Source organism: Schistosoma haematobium, chromosome 4 (genome assembly GCF_000699445.3).
Source record: "Schistosoma haematobium chromosome 4, whole genome shotgun sequence".
NCBI classification, from domain to species: Eukaryota; Metazoa; Platyhelminthes; class Trematoda; order Strigeidida; family Schistosomatidae; genus Schistosoma; species Schistosoma haematobium.
In genome coordinates, this window is record NC_067199.1 from 9,079,693 (window position 1) to 9,098,782 (window position 19,090).

Sequence of the window (19,090 nt, forward strand, 5' to 3'; positions counted from 1 at the left end):
TACAAAAAGATTAGGAAGAAGAGTTAATGAGTAGGTGGGCATGTAGCAATCATCATATTTACCTAGACCGCATTCTGAGATTTTTCTTAGAACACAAAAGCTCCTTCTCTGTACTATTATCTTTATTTTAACTACCAGAATAAACAATTTAAACCATTTGAGCTATCTGAAGGGAGAATTACAACGCTTCATGATTAAAGCTGAGAGCGATACCCCTTCTGACAACAACAGCAATAATTTTTATAGGTATTGTAAGGTATTGTAGGAGACCGGAAGAACTACTCAAATAACAACGCAAATGAGGAGATACGACTTGATAGTGCTCGGAATCAGAGAAACCCATTGGGTTCAAGCCGGATAGAACAGAATACGTTCAAAAGAGATGGTGCCGTGCTCCGGTCAAAAAGATGATAACACTCCGCATACTCAGGGATTTGCTCCGATGCCGTTCAGAGAAGCAGGTCATACACTTATAGGATGGGAATCTCATGGATCTAGGATCATCAAAGCATCTTTCAAAACAAAGAAGGTGAGAATCACAATTAAACATATCCAATATTATGCACCCACCAATGATGGCAACGACGACGATAAAGATCTGTCTTACGAGATACTTCAGTTAATCGTAGAGACGTTCCTAGGAAAGGATCTGACCATCCTGATAGGTTACCTAGACGCCACGGTCGGAATGTACAACACCGGCCATGGAGATGTCATGGGACGATATGGACTGGGAGCAAGAAACAAGAGTGGTGGGAGATTCGCAATTCCATGTGCATTCAACAAATTGGTTATAAGTTGCAAAATATTACCCCACAAACACACACACAAAGCTACATTTGTCTTACTAGATTACATTACACAGAACCAGACCGATCATATCTGTATCACTATAGAATTCGGGAGGACAATGAGAGACGTGAGAACCAGGAGAGGAGCTGACATAACTTCAGATCACCACCTGGTTGTGACTGAGATGAAACTGAAACTAAAGAAACACTGGAAACACTGGTGGAACAGCATTATAAAAGTTCAGTACAGACTACCTTCGAGATACTGACAAACAACCAATTCAAGGTAGCCTTCAACAGTAGGTTCCACGCCTTACATGGTCTACTAAAAGAAGAAGAAATTACTATGGAGGGAAATCGGATAAGTATCAAAGAAGCACTAATTTCAACGTGTCAGGAGGTGCTGGGACTCGACAAGCATCATCAAAAGTAATGGGTCTCTATCGCAACCCTGGACAAGATTCAAGAAAGTAAGTACAAGAAGACAGCAATTAACAACAGGCGAGCAACAGCAGAGAAAGTCAAGGCACAAGCTGGGTACATTGAAGCAAACAAGCAAGTGAAGTGGAGCATTAAAGCGGACAAGCAGGATTTCGAGGAACAGATAGTAGCGACAGGAGAAAGCTTCAAGAGATGGAAATATGAAACAGCTTTATGATGCAACGAAGAAACTGACAGGGAAATATAGTAAACCAGAGAGACCACTCAATGACAAGAAAGGTGAGACAATCAATGAGATTCAGGTGCAGAATAACACATGAGGGAACACTTCGAGGAACTCTTGAATAGGCCAACTCTATTGAATCCAGCAGACATGGGAGCAGCACCCACAGACCTTCCATAAGATGTCACTCCAATAACGATGAAAGGAACCAGGATGGTCAACAGACAAATTGAAGTGCGGGAAAGCGGCAGAACCCGACATATTAGCTGAAGAACAAGAGTCAGATATAGATGCAAATGCAAACATGCTTCACGTTCTACTGAAGAAGATTTAGGAAAACGAACAAGTGCCAATAGACTGTAAAGAAAAATAATTCATCAAGAAATTAAAGAAAGTAGATTTGAGTAAGTGTGGAAAATACAGAGGATTCACACTACAGTCAGTACCAGGAAAAGATTTCTACAGGGTGTTGCTGGACCACATGAAGAACTCAGTGGCCGACCATCTGAGGAGGAAATTAGGAAAAGACGATGGAAGTAGTTGTTGGGACATACATTACGGAAACCATCAAACTGCACCATGAGGCAATCCCTAACTTGAAATCCTGAAGGGGAACGGAAAAAAGGATGTTCAAAGAACACACTACATCAGGAACTGAAGGGAGATACCAAAAGGATGAATAGTAACTGAGAAGGATTGCCCAGGACAGAGTTTGGTGAAGAATTCTAGTGGGCGACCTATGCCCAATCCAGGGGTAAAATGTTGATGATGTCACAGGTATTCAGTGTTTGACAACGCTTCTACCAGTAACACCTTCTAATATATTTCGTTCCCACCAAGAGAAATCAAAAGACAGAGTCGAGGAGATCGGAAGAGTATATTTGGCGATGACCAATATATCGGAATCCTCTGATCTAATCTGGCTAGCGATTGCGGTTGATGTTGAGCACGGCGTTACCACACGTGATCTGGTGCAGATGCCTGACCGAGCGCCTTCAGCTAGATGAGTCCACTAAAACATATGGTCAGCATCCAATGTCGAAAACTTAATGCTATTTATTTTGGGGATTTATTTACCGCTACAGATCACTCCCCCCCTAGTGGGGCAGTGACGACCCTAAGACGTGGCCAGCCAGAAGTTTAAACCCAACGAGTTTGTCGTTGGTAAACACTCTTCTGATAGCTTACTAAATTTAGCAGCGTCTGGTCGTCTTTCCTTACTATATGGGACGGAGGTACAACATAGTAAAAAAAGAAAATGTACAATGAAAATTTCGGATCCTCATAAACGTCATCGTTCTTTTCCAGCCGTCCTGGAAAAGAAAAAAGAAAATGTAAGTGCATGTCGAAATACACTCGTATGTGCGTAAAAACACAATGTCGGCGGAAAAAAATGGAAAATAAACTCATGAACACGTAATAGCATTTAAAAAATTGTTTTTTTTTTGTTTTGTTTTTTTTAAATAGAAATAAAAATATATAAGCATATTAAAATTGTTTTTTTTTAAAAATAATATAAAATGTCGAGAAGTGCCTTACGTGCAATAGTCGTTTAAATGTTCTGGAAATCTCACCCTTCTTCCAGAACGCGTCGTTTTAAGTTTATTTTCGGATACTGTCGAAGTATCATCGTGTGTTGGTTGTCGGATGAGGTATTGTAAGTGTCGGAGTCGTGTCGTTCGATTGTACCGAAGGAAAATCGACGTGGATAGGATTTCCTTCTAAATACGCTGCTTTTAAGCGATCGATGCTGATGCTATCGTTTGTTCCGTTCTTATCGACTATATAGTACTTAGATTCACGTTGAAGAACTTTGAAGGGTCCTTCGTATGCTGATTCGAATGGTCGTCGATGCGAGTCTCGACGAATGAAAACGTGTGTACTATATCGTAAGCCAGGTTGAACGAAAACATCAGTTGATTGAGGTCGAGTGAAAGCAGGTTTAACTGAACTCATTGCGTTTGTAAGCCTGTTCGTGTAGGAGGTTAGATCCATGTTCATTGAAGAGGATGAAGGATCCACGAATTCTCCTGGAAGTCGAAGTGTCGTTCCATAAACGAGTTGAGACGCAGTGTATCCAATGTCAGCTTTCACTGCATTGCGGATACCTAGTAAGACGAGTGGAAGAGCGTCGGTCCACTGTGAAACGTTTGCTGCTGATAGCGAAGCTTTCAGTTGTCGGTGAAAACGTTCTACCAACCCGTTTGCTTGTGGATGGTAGGCGGTCGTTCGGAAGCGAGTGATTCCTAAAAGTGTGGTCAGACGACGGAAAAGATCAGATTCAAACTGACGTCCGCGGTCTGTAGTGATGGTTGAAGGGCAACCGAAGTTTGCTACCCATCGTTCGACGAAGGTGCGGGCCACTGTTTCAGCAGTGATGTCTTTAATAGGTACTGCTTCTGGCCATCGAGTGAAACGGTCAACGCAGGTTAAGAGATAAGAGTATCCATTTGAATCTGGTAAAGGTCCTACCAAATCCAGATGAACATGGTCGAAACGGGCATCGGGAGTTTTAAACGAGCCTAAGGGACATTTATTGTGTCTGATAACCTTAGATTTTTGGCAGCTTACACAGGAGCGTGCCCACTCCCTCACGTCTTTATTCATTCCAGGCCAGCAAAACCTTTCTGCTATAAGCTTGATGGTTGCACGAACACCTGGATGCGAAAGTTTGTGCAATGTGTTGAAGACATTGCGTCGATAATGTTTCGGCACGATTGGGCGATCCCTACCTGTAGATGTGTCACAAAGTAAGGTTTCTTTACCTGTTCCCATCTGTTTGATGCGTAGTTTAAGTGTTGTGGACGATAACTCGTGCTGAAGATCACTGTCTTCTTTTTGAAGCTCGGCGAGTTTAAGAAGGTCGATTCCTTGGAAACTGTTCAAGGAAGTTATACGAGATAAAGCGTCTGCAACTACATTGTTTGCTCCAGAGATGTGTTGAATATCTGAAGTAAACTGCGAAATGTAGTCCAGTTGTCGAGACTCACGAGGAGAGTACTTGTCAGAAGGAGAGCTTAACGAGAAAGTGAGCGGTTTATGGTCCGTGAAAAGAGTGAATTCACGGCCTTCGATATAGTGTTGGAAATGCCGTACAGCACAATACATAGCTAGGAGTTCCCTACCGAATGTGCTGTACCTAGATTCGGTGTCTAGCAACCTTCTAGAGAAAATGCCAAGGGTTGCCAGGAGTTGTTAACCCATTGTTGTAAGACTCCTCCGATTGCTGAGTCGGATGCGTCTACTGCGATGCTAATGGGTGCTCGGGTGTCCTGATGTGCGAGCATTGTTGCTTTAGCAATCAGTTCCTTAACTGTGGAGAATGCTTTTCGTGCGGTGTCGTCCAAATTAATGGATTTCGCATTTCCACGAAGTTGGTCGGTCAGAGGTTTCATAAGTAATGCGCATTTGGGTATGAAACGTCTATAGAAACTTACCAGGCCGTTGAACGTGCGTAATTGCTTGACGGTGGTCGGTTCTGGGTAATCCAGAATGGCCGCCACTTTGGTCCTAAGAGGTCGAATGCCTTGAGCATCGATAGTGTGTCCCAGAAAGTCTAACGAGTCGGTTCCGAATTGGCATTTCTGAACGTTTACAGTAATGCCATGTTTTTGAAGTCGTTCGAAAACAAGATCCAGATGCTTGAGATGTGTTTCTCTGTCCGGACTTGCGATTAGACAGTCATCAACATACGCATGTACGAAGTTGAGACCTCGAAAAACGTCGTCTATGAATCTTTGGAATGTTTGAGCAGCATTCCTTAGACCGAAAGGCATTCGCAAAAATTCATAAAGTCCGAAAGGAGTTATGATAGCTGTTTTCGGTATGTCGTCAGTAGCCATAGGGATTTGGTTATACGCTTTAACCAAGTCGATTTTCGAAAAGACAGTTGTACCTTTCAAGGTAGCTGTCAAATCGTGAATGTGAGGCAACGGGTAACGATCGGGAATGGTTTTCGCGTTCAATCGCCGATAGTCACCAGTTGGACGCCAATCGTTGCTGTCCTTTTTAGGGACCATGTGCAACGGAGATGCATATGGGCTACTTGACGGTCGTATGATTCCTAAGTCCATCATGTGATCGAATTCGTTTTTCGCTAACCTTAGCTTTTCAGGAGCTAGTCGTCGTGCTTTAGAGAATACAGGTGGTCCTGTAGTCGTGATGTGATGTGTAACGTTGCTGGTTACACACGGTAGTTTCGGTTGAGTTTGTTGTATCCCAGGGTACTTATCGAGTAGTGGTTGATAGAGTGGGTCTATCATATGTTTAACTGTGACTGGGGATACTCTACAACCAGTAAAAGAAGTTACGCAAACGGACAAATTAGTGTTCCCGTCTACTAGCCTCCGTTTGCGCGTATCGATGATCAGATTGTGGTGTTGTAGAAGGTCCATACCAATGATTGGCATAGAAACATCTGCAACAACGAAAATCCAGTGTATGGGTTTGCGTAAACCCACGTTAAGGTAAACGTACCTTTTGCCATATGTAGCGATCGGTTTTCCGTTTGCCGCCTGTAAGTTTAGGGTCGATTCGTGTAGTCGGTCGTTAGGATTTGCTGGGAGAACGCTAACTTCTGCGCCAGTGTCGACGAGGTAGCGAACTCTCGTTGTCACATCTGTGACGAATAACAGACGGCTTTGTTCGCCGGCTACGGTTGCCGTTAACGCGTGCCGGCTTGGAAGTTTCCCGAATTGTTTTTCGAATCAGTCGGTTTCGTGTTGGGAAAATTGCAGGGTTTTCTGCAATTTCTGGAAAGCTTTCCATACTGGTTATGATACCAACACCAGTCGGGGTTATCTGTCTCTCGTGGTCTAGAGACAGATCGCTTACGAGAAATGCTTCTACGTGGTGTGCGCGATCTCTTACGGTCGGTACGAAGACTAAGATAACGCGTGAGTGTGTGGCATAAGTCGGTTATATCATTCTGAGTCGTGTGAGGCTTTTCTTTGACTGAAAATACCTCGGTAGTAGAAGGTTCCGTAATTTCTAGAATGCGGTCGGCAGATGCAGCTAGCTCATCTAAGGCGTTGTTCTGGAACGAGACCAGAACTGCTTGCACCTGTTGGGGAAGTTTTGACAAGAAGAGTTGTTTGAATAGACCTTCGTCGAAAGTTCTTGGGCCTATAACCTCTCTCATCCGTTGCAACATGTCTGTCGCAGAACCGTGTTGCAGGTCGATGTTATTGAAGAGTTGATCTAACCTTTGTCGATCGGTTAGATCTCCTCGTTTAAGAATCGAGCGTTTTAAGATTTCGTAAGGATCGGAAACATCACTAGTAAACATACTAGGTGTTACGTACCTGTTGAATTCGCGCGGTAGTGCCTTGACTACTGCGAGGAATTGTGCACGTGTGTCGATCACGCCGTGCTCGGAGAAGTCGGCTTCTGCGTAGCAAAACCAGGCTTCGATGTTGTCGGGCCAGAAAGGCATCAGTTGAAACGAAGGTGGGGACAAAGTCTTAAGCTTGAGTACTTTAGGTGTCTGTTCAGTCATGATGAAGTATGAAGTACGATAATGAACGAGGGGAAAAAATATATATATCCAAGAAAAAACACGAAAAAAAAATCACAATGTTCAAAAAAAATAAAAAATAAGGCAATGATATATAAAAAATCCCAAAAAGGAACAGACTCACAGTTACAATTAGGTGTACCAGATCACGTCGGTCTCACCAATGATGATGTCACAGGTATTCAGTGTTTGACAACGCTTCTACCAGTAACACCTTCTAATATATTTCGTTCCCACCAAGAGAAATCAAAAGACAGAGTCGAGGAGATCGGAAGAGTATATTTGGCGATGACCAATATATCGGAATCCTCTGATCTAATCTGGCTAGCGATTGCGGTTGATGTTGAGCACGGCGTTACCACACGTGATCTGGTGCAGATGCCTGACCGAGCGCCTTCAGCTAGATGAGTCCACTAAAACATATGGTCAGCATCCAATGTCGAAAACTTAGTGCTATTTATTTTGGGGATTTATTTACCGCTACAATGTGTAAGTATTTTTTATTGGCTACACGGATTTTCATTATACCCACTTTTTAACTTCATGCGATCTATTGATGTTATGTATATATATGCTTCAACACATACAAGCTATTATTTCAACCTAACACTTGCTTATCACACCAAGTTGCACATTTATTTCAAAAATAAATTCCTATATTATTGTCGAACATAGATGTTGTTAGAAAACACCAATGTCCTGGATGGGAGCTTACATAGTAAACCCACTAATACTTATTTGTCTACTTGCTGTAATTTAAACACTTGACCCACTATGTAAAACTATGTGTGAGTATAATCGAATGCATGTCTGTATGTCAATCTATCTATCCTCCCATTGGTTGTAAGCACAAATAATCAATAATCTATCCACCATCGATTTGCACTCACACACTCGCTTCCCCGTGTGCTTGCGAATTTCATCAATTATTAGCAATACACAATTCACACAACTGGTGTTCTAGCTTTTAAATAATCTCTAGTAAATTTATAAAACTACTAGGAGATTTGGAGTGCGTGAATACCCAGTTAACAAGATAGTATTTAATGGAGTCAGATATATAGATGAAATATCCCCTACAAACTATAACGTGCACAAGCATGCTAATCATCTCAACTATGAATTGATTTATTAACAATAAACTTTAGATTTACATCGAATAACCTTGCTGGAAAAAGCTTGACTTCCAGAGGAACTAATAACAATTAATTCGCAACCGCTTCTCAAACAACAGAATCTACAACGACGGAGACCCATGTTGAAGTTTTCTGATGTTCGAAATATAAAATTTTACAAACTATCAGACAAGTTGTAATAAAATTTTTGATTCTAACTCATCCACCTCCTCTCAAAGAAGCCAGATGGAAGCTTGTAAATTCGTGCAGTATATTGTAGATTATGGTGCGAATTTCGAAAAAAACTGATCATCTTGATTTCATTAAAACTGATTAGCACAAACACTATATTCAGTGATATATTTCGCAACATAGAATTATCTAGAACAGTAAAGCACAGCCAAAGTAGGATAGTATTTAACAAGAATAAGTAATTTACTGATATGATCTTGCAAGTATTTTGAATGATTTCAAAGTAACTTCTAATTATAAAGTGGTGTTACTCATGGAGGTTATTAGTGGTTCTATAGTAGAACACTCACATCTTATGGTGCGTATAATGCCACTCAGTCAAGAGTTAATGAGTCGTATTTCCAGCTGCGGTCAACTCACCACTTCTTTATCAGATCTACAACGTATGGTATTATTTGGATTAATTCTCTTTATAGAAAGCAGACATCAAAACCATCTTACTGTCTTTGGGATAACTAAGATATTTTAAATATAACGGAGGGATTACAAGTACAGTTAAAAAATATGTGAGTTTTAGATTACATTATACGTTGTAAAATAACTGTTATAGCACTTCCTCCACACGTTGGTAATTCCGCAGGTGGTAAACATCTATAACATGAAACAAATTCATGTAGTTACATTTAAATTTATATCTACCTTGATATGGTAACATAAACTGAATATATCCTAATTAGAGGTAGCGTTTTATTTCTCATATTCTTATTCAGAGACATGAACAGTTGTGTGTTGCTTCAGATAATTTTGACAAGATTAATAGTTCAGTCAGTTTGAAGCAAGTCAGACTAATCTTAATAACCGTTGAACAAGATTTATACATTTAGAATATATTTAATACTCGCACTAAGACTGTTTACATTATCGAATTTCAGAGAAGTTTATACGAGCAATAATCACGGCTTATTGTGAAACTTAGCGAATAAAATTATGTCACAATTTTAAATAGTTGCTAGTAGCGGGACACGTAATGTACTTTCGTACTATTTAGGACTCATTACATAAACACGCATTTATCACAAGGTTGTCTATATTAAGACTCGAACATTGTGTATCACTTTAAGCTTCGACTCGCTATGCTCTAAGCTGCTCAATTCAGATAGCCATAGACTCCTTTAATGAGTATGGTAAAATCTAATCGTGAATACCAGCAACGGAAAGATGCAGACTTCTGTGAATAACCACAAACATTATACTCGTCTCGATAATGCTACTAATATATTGACTTCCTAAATATAATAAAACAAGAGTGAGCATTAATAAAGACGATCGAATGAAAAATAACTAGCAGTTCATTTTAAAATCATCCAATTCAGTAGTAGGTAAATTTGCAAGTAACATAAAATTCAGATATTAGGCTAAACCACGACCAATTAATTGAAGCAAGCGCAATTATATATAAAGTAAAACTGCATTCATTTATTTTAGGTATATTATTCCATTAAAAGTCAAAATTATATAATTTTACATAAAGGCAATAAACTACATTCCAGGTTACTTTTTTATGCGTCATCAGAATGGAATGAAAATCTATGAAATGTAACAAGGGTCCTGAGTTATGTTAATGAATCGCTACACCTTCATAAAAACGTGATTAGTAATAAGAAGATTTGGGGATAAACGGAAAATCACACAGCAGTCTACGTCGTATCGCACGAAGTACGAATTAATTACAAGAGACAACGGAATACAGTCGTGCTCCAGACAAAAATAAGATGAGAGTGAAAAAAGTAATCAACTGAATTAAATAATGAGCTAATTAATAAACATAAGTGACAGGCTAAATCGTAGCTATTGTATTTCCTGGTTCTTCGTATGCAACGTTAGCTGTCTGCAGCAGTATTTCTAATGATACATAATTCAATGCGTATATGACTATTAGGTGCCTTTATCACATCAAATTTCATTGAGTCTAAATCTGATGTCCAAATACAATACGACTGAGAGAGAATTCCTTTCTATATGATGTTAGGCTGAGTAAACAACGAATTCTAATCCGAAATAATTAGGACAGTATCACCATTGGTATGTTGATGAAGCATTCAAGACCTCACCGCTTTTTTGTTCAGATCTACACAATTCATGCTATGAACTCCAATACCATTATTTGTTCGGTCAGCAGTAGAAAGACGAAAATACGAATCCGTTCATGCTCACTGTCAACAAATCGAACACACCGAGCCCTACTTTAAATCAACGAGTCAACATAAATCATTATGAACATTCAGTGGAGTTACTCATCCAAACACAGAAATCCATTGATGCTCTCAAAAATGAACTGGGAATCGGACCGTTCATCGTAGGGATAGAGCAATGGCAAGTAAGAAGGAAGTAGCAGTACAGCATAAACTGGACGTAGACAATTATGAAAACAGATCGATACTACAAAATCTATATAGAATACACAATCTGAATACGCACATTTAGACATCTGAATATGCTATATAAGCTTACAAATATAAGTAATATTCACATATAAACTTTGCTAATAAATCGCGCTTTTGTTGTTCATTCTCGATTTATTATGTTGAGTCATTCAATATATTAGTGGTAATATTTTGTAGCACTACGAAGTCTTGTTACTTCCACCTCTCCTTGAAGGATAACAGTCACATCTATGATTCGTTATACTTCGTTTGATGATATTTGTTTGGTTGCATGGATGACTTATAAACGCATTTTAACTGTGCAATGTGGTCAGAATTTACAGTGTTCTGGAGTTGAGTTATTGATTGACCTAGATACTTCTTTTGATATACTGACAAAGTAATACGTTTCCTAAGAGCTCACTTTATGAGGCTGATGTAACCTGGAGCATAACTAACTGGGTTTGTGTACACGTATTGTAATTATCAGAGTGAAGTGATTCCTCCCACTAGTAAGAAACAATTAGGCTTAGTTCAAAGTTACATAGTATAGGTGATATTTATGTAAAGAAAGCTTTCTAATTGCATTTCCCTTCAAGCTACAGCTCTGTTTAGGGAATATTAAAATGTCACACCATAAACTATGATTGGAACTTTGTAGTTTATTCTGATAATTACTTCTAATTTTAAATACCTATCAATCAAAGTTTCCATTAAAAACGGGTGCATCTGTACATCTACCTTATGGAGATAATAATATTGGGTAACCAATATGATGTACATCAATCAATTTCGCATATAAACGTATTACTATTAAAAGTATATATGTACAGTTTCACATTCATTGAACAGGCGAACTATTATCCTGCTTTTGTCTTTGAGAAAGAATTTCACTTCTCCACTCCTTCAGTCTTGACCAACGAGCTTCTTGACGTGTTCGGGGTGCTAACCATGCATCCTTTATTATTTTCGTATTATTCTGGAAGTACGTTATTTGTTCCTCTTTATCTAGGATTTCTCTTAGCTTTTCTTTGGTTTTTTTAACAACTTTTTCATATTTTTGCATTTTGACAGCTTCAGTATATTCTTTTCTCCGTTCTTCATCAAATTTACTATACAAGTCAGAAACTGCCTCTAATTCCTGCTTCATACAGTCTGAGTTATTAATTACTCCATTGAAGATAAACTCTTCGGCCACTTTAAAAAAGTTTGGTGTGGTACATTGTGATCCACCCTGAACACGCTGAAATATAACTATATATAGATGTTAATTTACTTACCACAAGTTCATTCTGCACTGATTTTACATCTGATACGCTTGGAAGCTGTGGTTCTCCTGGCTTTAGAGACGAGTCATCGGATCGGGTTTCACAAGTATCAACAATCCTTATTAACTTTTCCGTCTACAAATTGTTATGTTGATATATTTAAATCGTGGAAAATGACTATACTTACCACAATAGTATCGAATCCTCCTAACTGTATTGCTGAATCATCCATTTTTCTCAGTTCAACTAATAATTTGTCGCACTGTTCAGAAAGAGCAAGTCCGAAAATTCTCATCATTAAACGCAAACTATCCACATATTTAGATAGGCTATTCCATACTGGGGTAGTTTGAAAAAGTGAGCATCGACTGTTTAGTACATGAGACAAATGCAAGAGCGTATAACCAGTCTTCAACTTAGGGTGCTTTATATCGAAAAAGTTATCATAGCTTGGGTTTCTAACATAAGGAACCAATTTTTGTTCAATCTGAAAGACAGGAACAATTACATAAGAATGTCATCAGGGTTGAAAGAGACGAAATTTATGGAAATATAATTCAGAGGTAAATTTAACTGAACTGAGTTATCAGATTTCAGTAATCCTCCTGTGACGTGAGAGCATGCAGCTAACTTTCACCTATTGATGTCAGCAAGTTGGTTGCAACTTCCGTTGCAAGTAAGTATCGAACCGAGCTAGCTTCTACGCTAGCTACCATTCCACCGAAAAGCAAAAATGAGCATTGGTTGCAACTGCATGACGCCATGAAAATGGCGATTAGAGCCGCTTGCAGCTTCGCGAAACATCCCGCTTATAAGCACTGGGTTTCTTCAGGCACCTTGCAACTCATCGAAGCCCGTCGGTCTACTCCGGGTGACCATGAGTTTGACCACAAACGAAGGATGTTACGTAATAAAATCGGGCAAAGTTTGAGTAAGGACCGAGAAGCCTGTTGGTCGGAGCGTGCTAATGAGCTTGAAGCAGCAGTTGCATCTGGTAACTACCGGAAGCTCTTCCAACTCGTCCGAGCCACTGGCAGCAAGAAGTCTGGTGTGAGCGAAACAATCTGTGAGGATGACGGGATGCCAATCACTAACATCCATCGACGTCTTGGACGATGGGCAGAATTCTTCGAAAGGCAGTTCAACTGGCTTGCTGCTCCGGCAACATCGGTCAGACCGTCCTGCCCTCCATAGCCGGTGACGACTGATCCACCAAATGAGGTGGGAGTCCGCAAAGAACTCCAACTCTTGAAGCGCCACAAATCACCAGGCCTAGATGACTTACCTCCGGCTTTTTTTTTAAAGATGGTAGTGACTTTCTGACTAAGGAACTGATGACGTTGTTTACGAAGGCCTGGGAGGTAGAGAGTGTACCAACGTCATGGAATGAGTCGATAGTTGTCCCTATCTTTAAAAAGGGTTCCCGTCGTTCCTGTAACAAATATCGGGGGATAAGTCTAATTCCGATTGCGTCCAAACTATTGGCTTCCGTCGTACTTCGTAGATTGTTCAAAACCCGAGAAAGATTGACTCGCGAGGAGCAAGTTGGTTTTCGTACCGGTCGAGGATGTATTGATCATATCTTCACCCTCCGCCAAATGTCAGAACACCGTCATAGTTATAAAAGGCCAACAATCGCAGCGGAGAGGTGGTCAGCGTATGACATGGTGTCGTGGCAATGAAAGAAAGCTGCAAAGGGCTGGCTTCTGTTGGTCCTCCACGACTCCCTGACTGGGGTCCTAGAGATGCTGCAACACAGTGGCTAGAGACGTTTTCAGATATGGCTCAGAAAAGAAGGCTAGAATATTGCCCGGGACGCCCCAACCGAAGCAGGTGAAATCATCACTACTAAGGAACTTATAATAAACGATGTCTTTAACAAGTTTATCCGCCTTGAGAACTGATCTAGTTAGAGTAACTATGCACTAAAACGATTACTTATAGTCTCTGTACTTACAACTGCAGTCTTTGAAAAAGCTTTATCATTTATGAGAAACACATTTTCATTCAATATTTGGGCTAGCAAGTGATTACGTAGATAGCATTTGGTTTGTTATTTCTAATGAACAATGAATGCCAGAAAAATCGATGTCAGTCGGTGATTAGAAAAGTAGTAAAATCAATAGACTTATATTTGCACTACTCCAATTAGTAATTTCAGCACTAATAAACACTAGAAATTCGTGTCTCTAAGTGAAAGAACCTGACAAACATTATTACTCAACTTTTTCTTATCTAGTTTAAAAAAGAGCTATACCTAATAAAGCTTTCTCAAACGGAGTTTTTATTTACAAATCTGATACCTTACCTCTTTGTCATCGGCCGGTTCAGATTCTTTGACCACGTACGAATCATGTTCTATTGACTTCATGCATGAAAAAAGTGAAGTAGCAAGGACAAGTGGTCTAACATTCTCTAAGCTGAAATATTCCTGAAGGCAGAGTTCCCAAGAAACTGCAATAGCAGAATTCCATTCACCTTTTCGTAAAAACACGTCCATCATGAGAACTGCAGAGGCAAAATCTACAAAAATTCCTGTTTTTGACTAAACATTAGGCAGTTCAAAATGTTCATACTCTACATTCGATTAATTTTAGTAATCTGTCAACTTCTCGGAAATTCAAATAGCCTCGAATAAACGCATGAGATGTTGAATCCCTTACGTCCACCGCAGACTGAGTATTCATATAGCTTTATATAAGTAAGGAAACGGACTTCAAACCTCATGATGACTTCTTCAACAAAATCTAAGGACTTGACATCTAGTTCATCTAGTTTATTTGCGAACTATTATTGCAACAATTAACAGACAATAAAGCTTTACTATGTCATAGTCCAGTGGTGACACGACTTTTCCAGAATTAATTTTCTGCAGTAACTTTAAACCATGATTACCTATGGGTTTTAGGAATTTTGCTGTGGGACTTACGAGCTGAAATATTTCGGAAAATATCACTAGAGAGCCGAGCGTTCCAAATATCAACCGAAGCATACGAATCAGGTATAAAATATCGATACCATAACTTTAGGCCGTATTGAGGCTGTTTTCTAAAAAAAGTACAAGTGTAGTAAGGCCATATCAATCGGCTCATTGAGCAGAGTGGCCTTGGAGCTACAACGAGTCTTTTGTACTACACGCTAGGACATTGAGATTATATGTACAATTGCTATCACTGCTAATGACGTACAAGAGGATGGATTCTCTACGTTAATTGTTGAGATTGAGGTCTCTAGTTGATTAGAATTTTTTGTGAGAACGTCAAAAGATAAGGCTTCGACCACATAATAAGACACAAAGTTCTATAGGCACTATAGTGCCTGACGATTCAATGATGAGTGATTTGCTTTCGAGATTTAGGACTTTTTGAAGTGAAATAGTACATTTTATGTCTTGAGGGACATGCAAAATTACAGCATTTCATGTGCGAAAATACCAATAAACAATTTAGAGACCTGCCAGGTCATTTCTAGTCTAAAGATGCAACACGCATTCTGAGTTTCACAACACTGGCAACACCGAAACATGCCAACTTAGTGAATTCAGTAGTCAGAAACGCGGAGGCTCGAAGATACATTTGATAGAATATCAATATATCGAGAAGCGACTAATATAAGCTGGCTAGCGGTTGTAGGAGTAGTGAAGCACAGCGTACTCACTGGTAGTCTAATGCGGACGCACGACTGAGAGCCTGCAGCTGGATGAGTCCAAAAAAACTAATGATGTCATCATAAAATGTTGAAGATTTACAAAGCTGTTGATTATAGGGACTTGCTTACCGTCGCAAGTTCTTCTGTATGGCCGGGAGATAGGTTTAGTTTAACTAGTCCTTGATCTTCCGATAGATTTGCGATTCCTAAAATCAAACTATTTATGATTGTTTGAATCTCTTCCAACACTTCACTGGCTTTTTTATGTAGGGTCTGTATGTTCAAATGTAATACTCATTTATAGGTTCAACGAACACAGTAGAAGAAGTCCAAAAGTCCTGAACATCTACTTTTTCATAGGCCCTATTAGTTGACTGCAGAGTGAAAATGTCACGGGTATTCAGTGTTTGACAACGCTTCTACCAGTAACACCTTCTAATATATTTTGTTCCCACCCAGAGAAATCAAAAGACAGAGTCGAGGAGATCGGAAGAGTGTATTTGGCGATGACCAATATATCGGAATCCTCTGATCTAATCTGGCTAGCGATTGCGGTTGATGTTGAGCACGGCGTTACCACACGTGATCTGGTGCGGATGCATGACCGAGTGCCTTCAGCTAGATGAGTCCACTAAAACATATGGTCAGCATCCAATGTCGAAAACTTAGTGCTATTTATTTTGGGGATTTATTTACCGCTACAAGAGTTTTATAAGTTTAGAAAGCCATTCTGCAGCGGTGTACAGATGGTTCAAGGTATGACTGACAATTAATCTTAGGTCAACGGCCTGTGCACTTCACTGAGCACGATCTTACGATTAGACGACTTGAAGTTGACCAAAATTCTTTGATAATTATTCATCCATATAAGTACGTCACCTGCCAATCTCTATGCCTCTTAACTTGTATAACTGTTTGTTATATGAGACTTCGTGAAAAACCTTACTAAAGTCAATCAAGCCTGAATCTGCAGATAGCTTCTGATGTTTAAAAATGCAATAACTTTTTCATGTAACTAGTAAGTTCGTGATACATGATTATCTCATACTAAACACATTCTACATTTCAGAGGGAAACAAGTTCTCATCTTGATACCTAAACAACTCCTGGCAAATAATATTATCTGTGATTTTGACAGATACGGTAGTTAAATTCATAGGAAGGTAGTTCTTATATTCTCTCCCCATTTGTTTGATGAACAGAACCTACTATGGTGTTCTTCAAGTCACCTGGTAGACTATCTCATGTCACAAACATGGAGCATATCCGCCGACGAGCCACGAAATCAGTTCGGGGACTTAAATTCAAACCTTATGAAGAGCGCCTCCAATCACTTGACTCTTACCCATTAGAAGATAGGCGTCTTTGGGGTGATCTTCTGATGGCTTACAGTATCCTTAACACTTCTAACCATCCCCTTAAGCATCTACTTAAGCTAAGTCCGGATACAAACCTAATAGGTAACACCAATAAATTGGTGATACAACATAGCAGAATGGGCTGTAGACACAAATTCTACTCCTTAAGAGTGCTGGAATTCGCTGCCGACTGAACTAGTCCAAACGGCTTCCCAGGATTCCTTTAAGAGGAAAGTTGGCTATTCTTAAGGACTACGGATAACATCTTTTTATGAGTTACCAATTTCGTTTTTTCTAATCTATTATAGTTTATATACCTAGGTTCCTGCCTGGAGGTATTGGTGATCCCCTGCTGCTAGACACGGAAGCCTGTTGAGCGAAAGCTTCTTCTATTCTGTCCACAAACTTTTGAACCGTTCATACGTAAAAACGTTTGCGTTACAGAATTCTTATGACATTTGTTTTCTCTTCTAATCATTTTGGACGTATTTTACAAGGTCTTTTGGTTTTCCTTTACCAACTTCGGTAATTAGATAGCGGTGACCTAGCTCCTAAGTGGTCGCAATAACCAAAAGGTTGTAGAATTATGGTTTACTATGATATTAGTACTGCTCTAATAATAGACCTAATCCTAAAATTGTAGATTTGTCATGATATAACTGCCTAATCTATAAGATCGTACGTGGAAGTCACATCATCGTCTACACCAACTCACTGTATCGTAACAACTACTAATATATGGTGTAGAACAATCTTGGGCTAGAGAAAGAACGATATAGTTATTATGAATAAAAGATATAAGGTGATATTCCACAGGGACCACGCCTGCATGGTCGAGCTATGCCATCGGATGAACTCCAATTCATACAACACACTCTTCCTGCCTTCTCCATCGTTAGATATTTATCCGCGTTAAAGATTGAATATCTGTTTTCCGAGTTGTCTCGTGTTCGGCTTTGAGGATTGTGTGGTTATGGTCCAATGCCACTACACCACTCTCCCACCAGAATCAACGTGGTGTTGGTTCAATACCAAATTGGATGGGATTGTCGCGCGCCGGAGGTTACCATGAATAGTAACAATCCTCCGAGTATTGAGAATCTAAAGATAAATCAAAAACAAGGCAGCAACATCTGGTCGGGAAATATATGTAATAATTTTAAAATGTCTGGTTTAATGCTTAACACGCTTAAAATGAAAATTTGGGTGAAGATTATTTGGGCCATAAAAAATGGGATTACGATAATAATAATAATAATAGTAATAGTAATAATAATAATAAGACGTTAGATGTGTGTTAATAGAGTTTGGTTAATAATTTAACATTGGTATTAGTTTTAGTTTAAATTATAAAATCGAATAACGATTATGCCGGTAACCTACCCATATGTGTTGATTTCCAGTTGTATCTGTATTAGTAGGCTAACTGAAGGAACAAAAGTATTACCGTGGAGAAGCATTCCAACTAGTGTTCCAGTTCGTTTGATACGGTTTGTTTCGGTACAGGGAGATTTTCTCGACCTCATTTCTACTTGACCGTGTTAGAAATTTAGTAGTATTACTAATACACAGGAATGGTTATGAAAAAAATCAAATACGTGAAAGGTGATAATTATATGAGTTTTGGACAGATAACTAAGAATAAACCTTTAAACATGATTTATTCGTAAGAGGCGTGCTCTAGACTCAATGTTCTGCGTTGCCATAGACTATTTATTTATATTTATACCTGACGGCTGATGATGAATATAAATTAGTTGCAAGTATACAGTTTATCATAAGGCGGAATACGATTCAATTGAGATATAGTGATTATAAGTTATTGCAATCAGTTAAGTCTATGTGTCACATTACTAGGTGATGTGGCGCTGCAAGATGTATTCGGTTAAATAAGTTTTTACAAGATGATTAACAGTGAGTGATGCTCATTTGATTATCAGCGAGAACATAAGTTGTAACCAAGGGGAGTACACTACCAACTCATGTCTATGATAATGGCTTGAACCTTGGTCAGTGTTGGGGTAAATTCGACATTGATGTTTTCAGTTTGCAGGAGGTTTGCTCGACTGCTTGCACTGATTATTTGCATGCATGATTGTGTCGCTAAACCTCTAAT

At 39.3% G+C, this 19,090-nt stretch overlaps 1 protein-coding gene across 1 annotated transcript; it reads right to left on the reverse strand.

The window, feature by feature from the left end:
* Positions 1–11,383: 11,383 nt before the first annotated feature.
* Positions 11,384–15,233, reverse strand: MS3_00007326 (uncharacterized protein). Its single transcript, XM_051215588.1, has 8 exons — positions 14,898–15,233; positions 14,793–14,863; positions 14,691–14,755; positions 14,545–14,659; positions 14,277–14,513; positions 12,156–12,455; positions 11,981–12,103; positions 11,384–11,943 (listed from the first exon to the last, which is right to left on the reverse strand). Exons 1-8 carry the CDS (start codon positions 15,058–15,060, stop codon positions 11,542–11,544), a joined length of 1,476 nt encoding a protein of 491 aa, XP_051066120.1. The 5' UTR covers positions 15,061–15,233; the 3' UTR covers positions 11,384–11,541.
* Between the last annotated feature and the right edge of the window lie 3,857 nt (positions 15,234–19,090).